General features: G+C 39.7%; 1 protein-coding gene across 1 annotated transcript in view; it reads left to right on the top strand.

The window, feature by feature from the left end:
• The first annotated feature begins 311 nt into the window (after positions 1–311).
• fgd4a (FYVE, RhoGEF and PH domain containing 4a) overlaps positions 312–16,097 on the top strand; it is a 106,585-nt gene continuing 90,799 nt past the window's right edge. The window contains exon 1 of the mRNA XM_064951514.1: positions 312–644. Coding sequence (XP_064807586.1) covers positions 521–644 — 124 coding nt within the window. The 5' untranslated portion in view covers positions 312–520. The remainder of the gene's footprint in view (positions 645–16,097) is intronic.

Here is a 16,097-nt window from a genome sequence, read left to right as displayed (position 1 = left end):
TCTTCATTGTACAGTAGATTGTATGCAAAACACCTTCCAGGTTCTGTGCTCTATTTTTTAAATACCCGCCGAAGCTACACTATATTCATATTGCAATATTGATCCCTTTTAATTGAAATGATTCTGGTTCCCTTTCTAAAGTGTATGGGGGAGAGATGGTTCCTCCAATGAGAGCAACAGTGAAACAGGGCGAGGTTTGAAACAATCTACTCCAACTCCAAGGTGATTGTACAGAGAGAGATAAGAGATAAGCTGACCGGATGATGACGTTGACCCAGAAAGGCAGAGCAGAGCGCACGCATCGCTCAATAACTTCATTGTGGCATATATCCGGGAAAATAAACCTGCCACGTGATTTTTCAATACGTTTTTTTCTTTCATTTAGCCGTGAATGATACATAGGATTTAGGAGTTCTTTGAAATGGAATGGAATTTTTCTGTAATACGTTGACTGTCAGTTGCACATTTGAATGCGTGATTAATGTTACCGATAGAGCTGCTCGCTCTGTGAATCTTTTCGATGTTGGAAAGGTCGTCGGAGGATAAGGGTATGGACGACTTCAGACGGGTCGCGTTCCGGAGGAAGTCCCGAACTTTTGACAAGTCGGACATGGAGCCCAAGAAATGGAGCCCAGGGATTTCAGGTGAGTGACTACCGAACCGGTGGCAGTGCGTAGGTGGTGTAAAGGCTGTGTCACGCAAGGGGACAAAAACGCAGGTCCTTAGGTTTGGGTGCAGACAGTGTAGATTGTAATATTTTGTGTGACATGTAATAATGTGTATATAACACGATAATACTGTCCTGATACTGTGGAGAGGTCTCCTATAATGGCTTTTCCATGGTGATCACTTTTTACTGTTGTGCATGTGCACATAGCAACTAAAATAGATTGTGTTGCCTGGCTTCACAGTCCAGACTACTGTAACAATCATATCTTGTTAGTTGGGGGGGGGGGGTCATTCTTTTTGCTTTTTTTTCTCGCGTGGAGGGTTTGGGGGGTTTTGAGGGGCATAGGGGAGGGTACTGCGTTTTTGCCTGCTAGTTTTACCTATAAACAATGGCTTGAATTACTTTTGATATTACCCTAATAAAGTTTAGAAACGTTTTTGAAGGTTTGGTATGGTGTGGCTATTATTAAGCTTTAGCTGCTGCTGGCCTATGATATGAAGGCAGTGTGCACCGGCGCGTCAACTGACTCCTACAGTTAAACTTGAAGTGAGGAAGACTGTTTCAGGTTTACCAGAGTTACTCCTATATTCTAACAATATAACGCTTATCGTTCTACAAGGTATTTGGATAGAACTTGTCCGACATCTTCTGTATAGTAGGACGCAGTAGCCATCTGACATAAAGAGATGAACGTCAGTGTCATGCCACCTGCATATCTCTATCTCTCTGGAGTCTAAGTTTCTCTTCCTTTGTAAACCACTGTTCCCCCGGGCGCCGATGCCGTGGATGTTGATTAAGGCAGCCCATCTGCACCTCTCTGATTCAGAGGGGCTGGGTTGAATGCGGAAGGCACATTTCAGCTGAATGCATTCAGTTGTAGATCTAACTAGGTATCATTTTTTGCCCTATTGATTTTGGAGTTGAAAACACAAACCATCATATTGAAGTGCCCGAAGTTGGTATGCTTTGTGTATTGGTTGTGTGGTGCATTGGCACAGAAACCTGTTGGTGGAAACTTCATTGCATGTGTTTTATATAATTATAAATATGGCATCAAAATGTTGAAAATGTGAATTCCTCCCAGCTGATCATTGTCTGCAGCCAGCTCTGATCGTAGTGTAATGAAACAGGCAGGGAGAGGGAGCTCGTCTGTGGTGGTCGGCGAAGCCTCAACATTCTGGCCCGTAGCCCTGCGTGGCGTTGACTGTGTCACAAAAGCATGCTGAAGTGGCAAAGTCGATATCCATGTTAATAAGCAGGGTCGCTACAGTTATCTGTGGTCATAAACAATATTTTGAGTTAATTCTATGAGGGGAGAGGGTGTTACATTTATTTTACTAGAAGGGGAGGGACATGTGAAAATAGTTTGGGGGGGTCACATTTTTTTGTTATGACACCTTAAGTTGGACCAGCCCCCCACCCCCAGTACATTTTGATCTGTCCCTTACTGCTTCACATACCTTTTTATGTCATTGGGTGAACATATGATCTATTGAGCCATTGTGAAAGTATGTAATGGTCAACACCTGTAGTATGTGTTTACATAATGAAGATTGCATTGCACTAGACTGCCGAACAGTCAGGTAGGAAGTGGAAGAAGGTTGCAGACAAGCCCTAACCTGTTGTGTAATTTACCACAATGCCTCAAGGGACAGAATATTTTTCTACTTCAATACAGAACAAAATGCCCACTTTTCACTTGATATGTCAATTCATAGCACATAAACAAAAGTTGGTTGCCTATCTAATACCCTGCCCCCTCTTCCACTTCTTTCTTCTTGATCTCTCCCCCTCCTCCTCCTTGTCAACTGTTGACTAATGTTCCTTCTTTCTGAGGGGTTCTAGGCTTTGCCTTGAACTGAGGGAATAGAAAGGAATCCCCCAGTGACTGACTGTGAGGAACCATGTTGTAAACACACAATACAGTGTTGTGCCTGGGCATGCTACAGGGAGAGAGAGGTGGAACACTGACATGGCCCAGTCTTATCTCTTCCAACCTGGGGAGATTAACTGTGGTTTTGCAAACGACATGGAGCACAGCAAATATTTTATTAAAAGCAGAGGCAACTATAACCTTCCTACCTGCGGATTAAGGAAAACGTTGCCTTTGGGCAATGTCACCTCCAGGATAGAGTAGTGAGGTGACCGTTTAAGACAGTGTCTGTACTAACAGAAATAGCCTAATCAGAAAAGTATTTAGTCAGCCACCAATTGTGCAAGTTTTTTTACGTGGGAGATGAAAATTACAAGCCTCTCTCATCTTTTTAAGTGGGAGAACTTGCACAATTGGTGGCTGACTAAATACTTTTTTGCCCCACTGTATATATATATACAGTATATATATACAAAAGTATGTGGACACCCCTTCAAATTAGTGGATTTGGCTATTTCAGCCACACCTGTTGCTGACAGGTGTATAAAATCGAACACACCGACATGCAATCTCCATAGACTATACATAGGTTGCAACACCCACTACTGAGTTCCAAACAGCCTCAGGAAGCAACGTCAGCACAATAACTGTTCGTTGGGAGCTTCATGAAATGGGTTTCCATGGACGAGCAGCCGCACACAAGCCTAAGATCACCATGCACAATGTCAAGCGTTGGCTGGAGTGGTATAAAGTTAGCCGCCATTGGACTCCGGAGCAGTGGAAACGTGTTCTCTGGAGGGATGAATCACGCTTCACAATCTGGCAGTCCGACGGATGAATCTGGGTTTGGCGGATGCCAGGAGAACACTACCTGCCCAAATGCATAGTGCCAATTGTAAAGTTTGGTGGAGGAATAATGGTCTGGGGCTGTTTTTCATGGTTTGGGCTCCTTAGTTCCAGTGAAGGTAAATCTTAACGCTACAGCATACAATGACATTTTAGATGATTCTGTGGTTCTAACAGTTTGGGGAAGGCCCTTTCCTGTCTCAGCATGACAATGCCCCCATGCACAAAGCAAGGTCCATACAGAAATGGATTCTCGAGATCGGTGTGGAAGAACTTGACTGGCCTGCACAGAGCCCAGACCTCAACCCTATCGTACACCTTTGGGATGAATTAAAACGCAGACTGCGAGCCAAGCCTAATCGCCCAACATCAGCTCACTAATGCTCTTGTGGCTGAATGGAATGGAAGTCCCCGCAGCAATGTTCCAACATCTAGTGGAATGCTTTCCCAGATGAGTGGAGGCTGTTCTAGCAGCAAAGGAGGGACCAACTCCATATTAATTACCATGACTTTGGAATGAGATGTTCGACGAGCAGGTGTCCACATACCTTTGGACATGTATTGTAACCTTATTACTGATAAGACTGACTTATTACACTATTTTATCCCTGTAAAATCTGTCTTGCAGCTTTTCTAGAAATAAACCTGAGCTTGAGCTGAACCACAGTTGTTTGTCTAAGAGGAGAGCATTTGAATTGACTATACTTCATAATTACACATCCTTAACTAGATATTCCTTCCACTTGACATGATACATTGTTGCTCAGCGATTGAGCATCTTGATTATTGCCTGAATATCTGGCTGCAGATGCGTAGTGTTTCCCAAAACTCTCCTCGAGTACCCCCAGACAGTCCACTTGTTTGATGTGTTCCATAACTAACACAGTTGATTCCAGGGGTGAAAGTAAGCCGGTATGGTCCGGTACAGCGTCCCGGGAAAATAAAATAGTGGGGGTACACCGTACCATTCAAATGTGAGCCAATCACAATAATTAACACTAATTGCAGAGAAAACTATCGACAGTTACACCATTATTTATCATTAGCGCATGTCAGAGGCATGAAAATGAGCCAATTGACTTGTAAACGGGCAGTGTACTCTACACTCAGAATTGCGGTATGGTTCGAAAACTGTACACACAGTTTTTGCCATGGCGGAGTTAAGTGGCCAAGACCGAGACACGCGTTTACTGCAGTGAACCTATTCATTCAAGCTACTTCAAGAGTGTTGGGCCTAATGACAGCTGCCCAGCTGGGGAGAATTTATTTAGCACAGAATTTATTTGGCAAACGTAACTGGGAAACGAGTACCGGTAAGCTTCACAATGAAAAATAATCTAAAAGGCAAAATGATGAATGCGATCTGCTTTATCTATTACCTAGAGCAAAAGTTGACTGCATGTATTTATTTAAACAGTACAAATATTTAAATTATTATATATTTTTTCGGTTTTGACGGTATTGGAAAATCATACCGAGGGTACTTCAAAATACCGCTGAGTACAGTATATACGGTATACCGACCAACCCTAGTCTGCACCATATGATGCTGTAGCCCTCTGTGGTTGAAATCACCTTTAACCACTCTGATAGGTGCATTTCCTTAACATGGTCTCTGTAAACACACTCTACACTCCTCCGCATTCGATCCATAGTCTGCTTTTGTTGGTATGTCCATCAAGATATCCCCAGCCTTCACACTATAATATGTCAGTTTAACTCACATGTAAGTTCAACTCTTGTGTGTTGGCATTTGAGGCATTTATTTCTGAGGGAAAACATCTTCAACCACACCAAGTAGGCCGGGTCTGAAAGTTTTGCCTGGTGGCCTGGTGTTAGTATGAGCCTTCCTCTGAGGCCATAACAAAGGATCTGTTTATGTTCTCTCTGCCCTGGGAAGGAGCGGGGCACCCTGGGATAGCATAGCGGGGCTGGATGAATCAGTGGCTCTGTGTTGTGTTGTAATTGTGATGGTTGTACTGAGCTGAGTCCTCTGTCTCTCTCACTGACTAACTGGCTTTAATTCACTCTCAACCCCTTGTGTTGCGCAACTCACGCAGTTCATTATAACTATTGAGAGCTTTATTAGTCTGTTCAATTTGCATGTAATAAACATGGGTTATTACCACCTCGTGAATTGTAAGCCATGAATTACAGTGACTACATTCCTGCAGCTGCATCTCTCTCATAATGGACTAATGTATGAATGGTGTTTTGTTTCAGAATGAGGAACCCGTCTTTAAGTTTCCCACAGAGGCCCTACTGAACAGGCTACAAAATAGGCCCCTCTTCAGTACACAACTCACTGACATCATTTTTGGGTGCAGAAAGACCCCAATCGCCATGATTTATATAGTTATTACATAACAAGATATTATCATATGCTTTCAAAGTTGTATTAAATTGTGGTTTAATTATTTTTTTAAATTATTATTTTTAGGGGTTAGATCAGCTTTAATATTGCAGATAGCTTGTAGCTTCAATCAATGTAATTGTCTGCATAATTTCAAATCCCCCTAAAATAATTTTTGTAAATATATACAGTACCAGTCAAAAGTTTGGACACACCTACTCATTCAAGGGTTTTTCTTAATTTTTACAATGTTTTACATTGTATAATAATACTGAAGACATCAACATTATGAAATAACACATGTGAAATCATGTAGTAACCAAAAAAGTGTTAAATAAATAAAAATATAGTTTATATTTGAGATTATTCAAAGTAGCAACCCTTTGCTTTGATGACATCTTTGCACACACTTGGCATTCTCTCAACCAGCTTTAATTATTTCATATTTAATAATTTATGCCCCCCCAAATTCATATCTAACTTCTTATGGCTTGGGGGCAGTATTTTGACGTCTGGATGACAAGCGTTCCCATAGTAAACTGCCTGTTACTCAGGCCCAGAAGCTAGATTATCCATATAATTGGTAGATTTGGATAGAAAACACTCTAACGTTTCTAAAACTGTTACAATGATGTCTGTGAGTATAACAGAACTGATATGGCAGGTGAAAACCTGAGGAAAATCCATCCAGGAAGTGAGATTTTTTTGATGTGGGTAGTTTTCAATTGACTGCCTATAGAGTATCTAATGGTTAGGATCCATATTGCAGTTCCTATGGCTTCCACTAGATGTCAACAGTCTTTAGACATTGTTTCAGGCTTGTTTTCATGAAAAATTAAGAAGAATGAAACCTTTCTGTCAGTGGACTATATAATCATGCAGTGCTGGTTTGCGCATGTGACCGAGTGCGCGCCCTTCGTTGTTTTTCCTTTCTATTGAATACGCTATTGTTCGGTTGAAATATTATCGATTATTTAGACAATTAACAACCTGAGGATTAACTATGAACATCGTTTGACATGTTTCGACGAACTTTACTGGTACTATTAGGATGTATTCGTCTGCATGTTTTGACCATCTTTGAGCCAGTGGATTACTGAACGAAACGCGCCAACAAAATAGAGTTTTTGGAGGGGCTTTATCGAACAAAACAAACATTTATTATGTAGCTGGCTGGGACTCTTGTGACTGCAACCATATGAAGATCTTCAAAGGTAAGTGATTAATTTTGTCGTTATTTCTGACTTTTGTAATTTCTTTACTTGGTTGTAAAATGTTTGTATGCTTTTGTAAGCGGGCGCTGTCCTCAGATAATCGCATGGTATACTTTCGCCATAGAGCCTTTTTGAAATCTGACAAAGAGGCTGGATTAACAGGAAGTTCATCTTTAAGCCGATGTATAACACTTGTATTTTTTATGAATGTTTATTATGAATATTTCTGTATTTTGAATTTTGAATCTCCAAAATGTAAATATTCCAGGCATTCATATACTATAAACTTCAGTCGTACTTTATCAAAGGCCTTTTCAAAGTTAGCTACGAATACCAGGCCTGGTTTCCCATATTTTTCATATGGAATGGATCTTTGTATTTACCACTTGGATCCTGTATCTGAAATGATGAAATCAGACCTTGTTGAGTGTCTGATAATCTACCATTTATATAGGATTGGTTATTAAAACATGCTAATAACGGTCTTCTGAATTACATCAAAAAAGGTTTGGTATACCTCCACTGGTATGTCATCCAGCCCCGGAAATCTTCCCGAACATAAAGGCTTTAATCGCATCAATAAGTTCCTCCTCTGTAATTTGGCCTTCACATGACCCTTTCTGTACTGCTGTTTATTTTACGTTATTGATCGGAAAAAAATCCACACAACTAACTTCGGTAAGTGGAGATGGAGGAGACTGAAACAAAAACATATGCTTAAAGTACTTTACTTCCTCTTTCAAAATATTGTTTGGTGAATCATGGTTGACTTTCATAAATAATTTTATGTTTCTATGTTGAATTTATGAAATAATATATTACACTTGATCTTTCTTGAATAAGTTCCTCCATTTCTTTTAGTTTTTCCTCTAACTTATTCTGAGCCTCTATGGTACATTTTTTATTGCTATCTACAGGGCCTTGCGAAAGTATTCGGCCCCCTTGAACTTTGCGACCTTTTGCCACATTTCAGGCTTCAAACATAAAGATATAAAACTGTATTTTTTTGTGAAGAATCAACAACAAGTGGGACACAATCATGAAGTGGAACAACATTTATTGGATATTTCAAACTTTTTTAACAAATCAAAAACTGAAAAATTGGGCGTGCAAAATTATTCAGCCCTCTTAAGTTAATACTTTGTAGCGCCACCTTTTGCTGCGATTACAGCTGTAAGTCACTTGGGGTATGTCTCTATCAGTTTTGCACATCGAGAGACTGAAATTTTTTCCCATTTCTCCTTGCAAAACAGTTCGAGCTCAGTGAGGTTGGATGGAGAGCATTTGTGAACAGCAGTTTTCAGTTCTTCCACAGATTCTCGATTGGATTCAGGTCTGGACTTTGACTTGGCCATTCTAATACCTGGATATGTTTATTTTTGAACAATTCCATTGTAGATTTTGCTTTATGTTTTGGATCATTGTCTTGTTGGAAGACAAATCTCCGTCCCAGTCTCAGGTCTTTTACAGACTCCATCAGGGTTTCTTCCAGAATGGTCCTGTATTTGGCTCCATCCATCTTCCCATCAATTTTAACCATCTTCCCTGTCCCTGCTGAAGAAAAGCAGGCCCAAACCATGATGCTGCCACCACCATGTTTGACAGTGGGGATGGTGTCAGGGTGGTCAGGGTGATGAGCTGTGTTGCTTTTATGCCAAACATAACGTTTTGCATTGTTGCCAAAAAGTTCAATTTTGGTTTCATCTGACCAGAGCACCTTCTTCCACATGTTAGGTGTGTCTCCCAGGTGGCTTGTGGCAAACTTTAAACAACACTTTTTATGGATATCTTTAAGAAATGGCTTTCTTCTTGCCAGATTTGTGCAATATGCGACTGATTGTTGTCCTATGGACAGAGTCTCCCACCTCAGCTGTAGATCTCTGCAGTTCATCCAGAGTGATCATGGGCCTCTTGGCTGCATCTCTGATCAGTCTTCTCCCTGTATGAGCTGAAAGTTTAGAGGGATGGCCAGATCTTGGTAGATTTGCAGTGGTCTGATACTCCTTCCATTTCAATATTATCGCTTGCACAGTGCTCCTTGGGATGTTTAAAGCTTGGGAAATCTTTTTGTATCCAAATCCGGCTTTAAACTTCTTCACAGCAGTATCTTGGACCTGCCTGGTGTGTTCCTTGTTCTTCATGATGCTCTCTGCGCTTTTAACGGACCTCTGAGGCTATCACAGTGCAGGTGCATTTATACGGAGACTTGATTACACACAGGTGGATTGTATGTATCATCATTAGTCATTTAGGTCAACATTGGATCATTCAGAGATCCTCACTGAACTTCTGGAGAGAGTTTGCTGCACTGAAAGTAAAGGGGCTGAATAATTTTGCACGCCCAATTTTTCAGTTTTTGATTTGTTAAAAAAGTTTGAAATATCCAATAAATGTCGTTCCACTTCATGATTGTGTCCCACTTGTTGTTGATTCTTCACAAAAAAATACAGTTTTATATCTTTATGTTTGAAGCCTGAAATGTGGCAAAAGGTCGCAAAGTTCAAGGGGGCCGAATACTTTCGCAAGGCACTGTATCTGTACTGTTAGTCCTTCCATTTTGACCTAAATTACTTTTGTTTTAGAGATAAGTACTGAATTTCATGGCCTCTAATGGAACATTTAAACGGTCCCATACAATACGCTTGCAATGTTGCTTTGATTATTGCTTGAACATTCGCTAAGATTATATTTGGTTATGATATTTTTAAAATACCTGTTTTGGATACAGCTCATTGAAAGAGACTGGGAGCAAAGCTAGCCAAAGATCCATTTTACTGGTTGAAGTTGAAGTGTTTTTTAAAAGTATAATGTAGTTGATTTGCGACGATGACACAAGCATTATATTAAGCAGGACGTTCCTACGAGCCTTAAAATCCACTCTTAATCCAAAAGTAGTGTGAAATGCATTCATAAGTAATGTGAAAAACATTTTTGCTGGTTGTCTATGAGAACTCTTGTGTTCTGCAACCAAATTGTGTATAACGCCCCCAAGCGGCAATGTTTGCAAAAACAGAAAGGGGTCTATACTAATACACTGTCACTGGTGGCTTATCCATTGAAAGTGTCATCCTATAAATACCTAGGTATTTGGTTGGATGACAAGTTGTCCTTTAAAGTTCATGTGGATAATCTTGTGACAAAGCTTAAATTGAAATTGGGTTTTTATTTTCGTAATAAGGCTTGCTTCCCGCTTATGGCTAGAAAGAAGCTTGTTCAGGACACTTTTCTCTCTGTAAATGATTATGGTGACTTGTTGTATATGCATGCAACCTCCTCCGTCTTACAGAGACTGGACTCTGTTTATCATGCATCCTTGCACTTTATTACAAATGCCAAGTCACTCACCCACCATTGCACATTGTACCAAATGGTGGGTTGGACCTCACTTTATATGCGCAGAAAGATACTTTTGTATGTGTTCATATACAAAGCCCTTTTTGGTTAACTCGCTCTTTACCTCTGTAGTCTGGTCTCCTTCACCACCAGCAGTTACCAGACCCAGTCTGCTAGGTGGTTGCTACTTAAAGTCCCCAGGACATTCACAGTATTAGGCAAGTCTGCCTTCTCTTCTTGTGCACCAGACGCATGGAATAATCTACGATCCATGCTTCATCTAGATGTGTTAGTGCCACTGAATGAATTTAAAATATTGATGAGAGACTCTGTTATGGAGTGTAAATGCTTTTTTTAGGCTGGATCATGTTGTTGTATTGTATTGTATGTTTTAATTATGTCATATATTGATTGTTGCTGCCTTCTTGGCCAGGCCTCCCTTGAAAAGGAGACTCTGGGTCTCAATTGGCCTTTCCTGGTTAAATAAAGGTTAAATAAAAAAAAAAAAAAAAACGAATGTACACTCTGTGATCTCTGTGCTTTCTGTTTTGGTGTTATCTCTCTGCACTCCTGCTTTTGTATGAGCATGTGACTGTACATAAACACCTGATAGCCCACATCATGAGCTTAGAGTCAAAGCGAGACTACATTGATCTTCAACGCTTTCTTCGTCAGGCCTTGCAAGCTTGTTCAAAATATTCACCCAAAGGTCAAATGTTTTTACCCTCCACAAAGTAAATTCAAGTTTTATGGGAGTGTTCTCTTATTAATAATATGCAGAAAAGTACCTCATACCAACTGTAAAATATGGTGATGGATCTTTGATGTTATGGGGCTATTTGCTTCCACTGCTCCTGGGCCCTTGTTAAAGGAAAACACGACTCAAAACTATCTTTTGATATTTTTTTCATTAGTCCACTGTTGATACAGTCCCAACATATTTTGAGTGTCAGCAGTCAAGTTTTCAAGATATTGGATTTTCAGTAAGCAAAGTGTCACTTGCCACATCATCATGATGATGCAAAATGCATCATATGATGAAAAACAGCTTGTTTTGATCTATATATTTTTTAAAACAGGAAAATATTCACATTTACAGCACTTTTATGAGCATTTCAAACATAATCCATGAATTATATTATTGTTACCAATCACATGTGTTTTTTTACCAATCACAAGTGGTCGCTGCCCCTGACGCCCTAATGGGTGGGCGGCCGCTGGCGAAGATGAAGTATATCTAGGATCTGGAAAGATTCTATTTGGAGGAGGGGTCTAAGATCCTCCCAATGTGTTCTCCAATCCCATAAAACATTTTATAAATTGGTTCATTGCTGTTATCTTCACAAGGGTAGGGTGCCGGAGTATTGAAAACAAGGGTGCAAATAATTGTTACCCCTATCTTTCTTTAGATTGTTTTAAATGACTTGTTAAACAAAATATTTTTCTCTGGACAATTGTATTAGTATAAAGTAATATACGTAATTATTATTATATATATGTTTTTATTTAACCTTTATTCGCCAGGATTGATATTTCAAGTCATTACACAATTATAGATAGACAACATGAAAAACTACAAGTAATCTAGTAAAAACAATAGAATTCACAAAAGTATAACAAAATCATAAAACAGATAATTAAAAACATTGACAAGTCAGGGAATCAGTCTCAAAATCCTTCATCAGTGATTTAAAAACACCAATCGGGACAAGTTCTTCCAGTTTAAAAGTATTTTGTAAGGCATTCCAAGACGATGGCGTAGTGTACATAAAAGCCCTTTTACCAAATTCAATTCGGACATTTGGAACAGTTCGTCCTGCGAACGAAGAGAGTACCCACCACATTTCTGAACAATATAAATGCCCAAATGAAATGGTAGTAAACCCCACATTGATTTGTAAATAAAGGTATACCAGTGACTGAACCTACGAGTGACTAGAGAAGGCCAGCCAACCCTGGTATGCAAAGTGCAGTGGTGCGTAAGGGTTTTGCAGTTTAAAATAAATCTCAATGCTCTATGGTAAAGGGTGTCAATTGATCTCAAACACTGAGCGGAAGCATTCATATATAAAATATCCCCATAATCTAGTAAAGGCATAGATGTAGCTGATACTTGCCTCCTTCTAGCTTCAAAAGAAAAGCAGAAAAGCCTTATTCCTAAAATAAAATCCCAACTTCAGCTTCAATTGTTTTGTAAATGGTTGAATTTGCAATTTAAAAGAGAGGCCGTCATCAATTAAAATTCAAAGTTATTTATATGAGGTTACAGTCTCAATCTCATTGCCCTGACAGGTAGTAATAGGTGAGAGGTTCAGAGGTCTATTTCTTTCATTAGAAAACACCATTAGTTTAGGTTTGTCAGTGTTGAGGATAAGCTTTAATTGACACAAGGTATGTTGAACAGTATAAAAGCAGTTTGCAAGTTCTGGAAAGCTTTTGTGAGAGACGAGGCACAACAATAAATAACAGTATCATCAGCATAAAAGTAAAGCTGTGCATTCTGCACATATTTGCCTAAATTATTTATATAAATAGAGAATAAGAGGGGACCAAGTACAGTGCCCTGGGGCACACCATTACAGACAGACAATTTAACAGACATGAACCCATGAAATTGAGTGCACTGAGTTCTGTCAGACAGATAGTTAACAAACCATGCAACTGCATGCTTTGAAAGACCTACACTCGACAGTCTCTGCCACAGTATAGCATGATCAACTGTATCAAAAGCTTTAGAGAGATCAATAAAAAGTGAGAAACAGTGCTGTTTTTTGACAAGGGCTTCAGTGATATCATTTAAAACCTTCATGGCTGATGTAATTGTGCTATGCTTCTTCCTGGAGCCCGACATTGATACATTGATGGTACATTGATACCATCAGTGTATCAATGTACCATCAATGTACATTGATAAAATAGAGTTAGTATATACAGTTGAAGTCAGAATTTTACATACACCTTAGCCAACTACATTTAAACTCAGTTTTTCACAATTCCTGACATTTAATCCCAGTAACAATTCCCTGTCTTAGGTCAGTTAGGATTACCACTTTATTTTAAGAATGTGAAATGTCAAAATAATAGTAGAGAGAATAATTTATTTCAGCTTTTATTTATTTAATCAAATTCCCAATTACATACACTCAATAAGTATTTGGTAACATTGCCTTTAAATTGTTTAACTTGGGTCAAATGTTTCGGGTAGCCTTCCACAAGCTTCCCACAATAAGTTGGGTGAATTTTGTCCCATTCCTCCTGACAGAGCTGGTTTAACTGTCAGGTTTGTCAGGTTTGTAAGGCTCCTTGCTCGCACACGCTTTTTCAGTTCTATCCACAAATGTTCTATAGGATTTAGGTCAGTGCTTTGTAATGGCCACTCCAATACCTTGACTTTGTTGTCCTTAAGCCATTTTGCCACAATTTTGGAAGTATGCTTGGGGTCATTGTCCATTTGGAAGACCCATTTGCGACCAAGCTTTAACTCCCTGACTGATGTCTTGAGACATTGCTTCAATATATCCACATCAATTTCCTTCTCATGATGCCATCAATTTTGTGAAGTGCACCAGTCCCTCCTGCAGCAAAGCACCCCCACAACATGTTGCTGCCACTCCCGTGCTTCACGGTTGGGACGGAGTTCTTCGGCTTGCAAGCCTCCCCCTTTTTCCTTCAAACAGAACAATGGTCATTATGGCCAAACAGTTCTATTTTTGTTTCATCAGATCAGAGGACATTTCTCCAAAAAGTACGATCTTTGTCCCCATGTGCAGTTGCAAACCGTAGTCTGGCTTTTTTATGGTGGTTTTGAAGCAGTGGCTTCTTCCTTGCTGAGCGGCCATTCAGGATATGTCAATATAGGACTTGTTTTACTGTGGATATTGATACTTTTGTACCTGTTTCCTCCAGCATCTTCACAAGGTCATTTGCTGTTGTTCTGGGATTGATTTGCACTTTTCGCACCAAAGTACATTCATTTCTAGGAGACAGAACGCGTCTCCTTCCGGAGCAGTATGACGGCTGCGTGGTCCTATGGTGTTTATACATGCATACTATTGTTTGTACCGATGAACGTGGTACCTTCAGGGGCTTGGAAATCTCTCCCAAGGATGAACCAGAATTGTGGAGGTCTACAATTTATTTTCAGTGTTCTTGGCTGATTTCTTTTGATTTTCCCATGATGTCAAGCAAAGAGGCACTGAGTTTTGAGGTAGGCATTGAAATACATCCACAGTTACACCTCCGATTGACTCAAATGATGTCAATTAGCCTATCAGAAGCTTCTAAAGCCATGCAATAATTTTCTGGAATTTTCCAAGCTGTTTAAAGGCACAGTCAACTTAGTGTATGTAAACTCCTGAGCCACTGGAATTGTGATACAGTGAATTATAAATGAAATAATCTGTCTGTAAACAATTGTTGGAAAAATGACTTGTGTCATGCACAAAGTAGATGTCCTAACCGACTTGTCAAAATTATAGTTTGTTAACAAGAAATTTGTGGAGTGGTTGAAAAACAAGTTTTAATGACTTCAACCTAAGTGTATGTAAACTTCCAACTTCAACTGTAAAAACTATTTTAGTTGTTCACTCACAAGGGTTTCAAGTATTTTCCCCAGTGGAGACAGCTTTGAGATTGGCCTATAATTATTTAAAAGAGTTGAATCTCCCCCTTTTAAAAGGGGTCGGACAAATGCTGATTTCCAGATCTTTGGAATTTCATTACATTCCAGGGTTAGATTGAACAGATATGTAAGTGGCTCAGCTATGAAATCAGCAGCCAGATTTAAAAAGCAGGGATCAAGAAGATCAGGACCTGCAGGCTTTCTCTGATCTAATGATTTTTTTATGTACCTCCTGTGCTGAGATTATTCTAACTCTCAGAATGTAACAGTGCATTTCTATGGAAGATACAACAGGTATGTGACAGCCTTGCTTTAACCTTTGAATATTAACAATTCCAGTTCCCAACAACTCCACTAGATGGCACTGAAAGCTCACAAAAATATCTGAGATGAAATGCCTTTGATAAAAAGCAGTTGTGGGGAGTCTGCAACCACTGGTGTTTCATAGCCAATTTCTGGCATTGTAATAAAGCAAATTATATAATACAATTGAATATATTTTGTTTCCCCCTGTTTATTCTAATAGTAGATGTAGAAAAGAAAACATTCCTATGGTTTCCCTTATTTTCCCATGACATTATCTTGACATTTACATTTGACATTTGAGTCATTTAGAAGACGCTCTTATCCAGAGCAACTTACAGTAGTGCGTGTGCATACATTTTCTGTCCTTGCATTATATCCACTCATCTGACTTCATCTGGCCAATGACTTGTTTTCTACAGATAATGTGAAGTTGGCAGTGCAGCCTCAGCGTTGTTTTCTTTTATCCAGGATGTGAATGGTCAATTTGATATAATAGGTTTTTGTCTCACATTATCAGACGTGTTTGCCTGTAAGTGTTTTTCTCCAGCCTCATGGGTAATACGGTTCGGGAAATGTCAAGGCCACTCACTCTTTTGTTATGGTACAGTTATTTTTCCGTCTGTAAGGGAGTGCACCACCACACACACACACTGCCGTCCTCATTCTGGGAAGACGGGCCATTCCTTTCTCAGGCCTATGGGGAAAACAATGAGGAGGTGGAGGGAAAGAGCTAATTTTAGTGTGTTTGTACAGAAACGTGTGTATGAGTTTGTCTGGACCGGAGGGAAGGGAAAGGGTCTGGTGACACACTTCCTGCAGTATTCCCCCCACCTGCCCAAAGAGATCTCTGTCTGTTTCAGTCCTCACACCCACGTGAACAT

The sequence above is a fragment of the Oncorhynchus masou genome, chromosome 31, assembly GCF_036934945.1.
Source record: "Oncorhynchus masou masou isolate Uvic2021 chromosome 31, UVic_Omas_1.1, whole genome shotgun sequence".
In the NCBI taxonomy this organism is placed as follows: Eukaryota; Metazoa; Chordata; class Actinopteri; order Salmoniformes; family Salmonidae; genus Oncorhynchus; species Oncorhynchus masou.
Note: the sequence above shows the minus strand (reverse complement) of the source record. Positions and strands in the feature narration are given on the sequence as shown.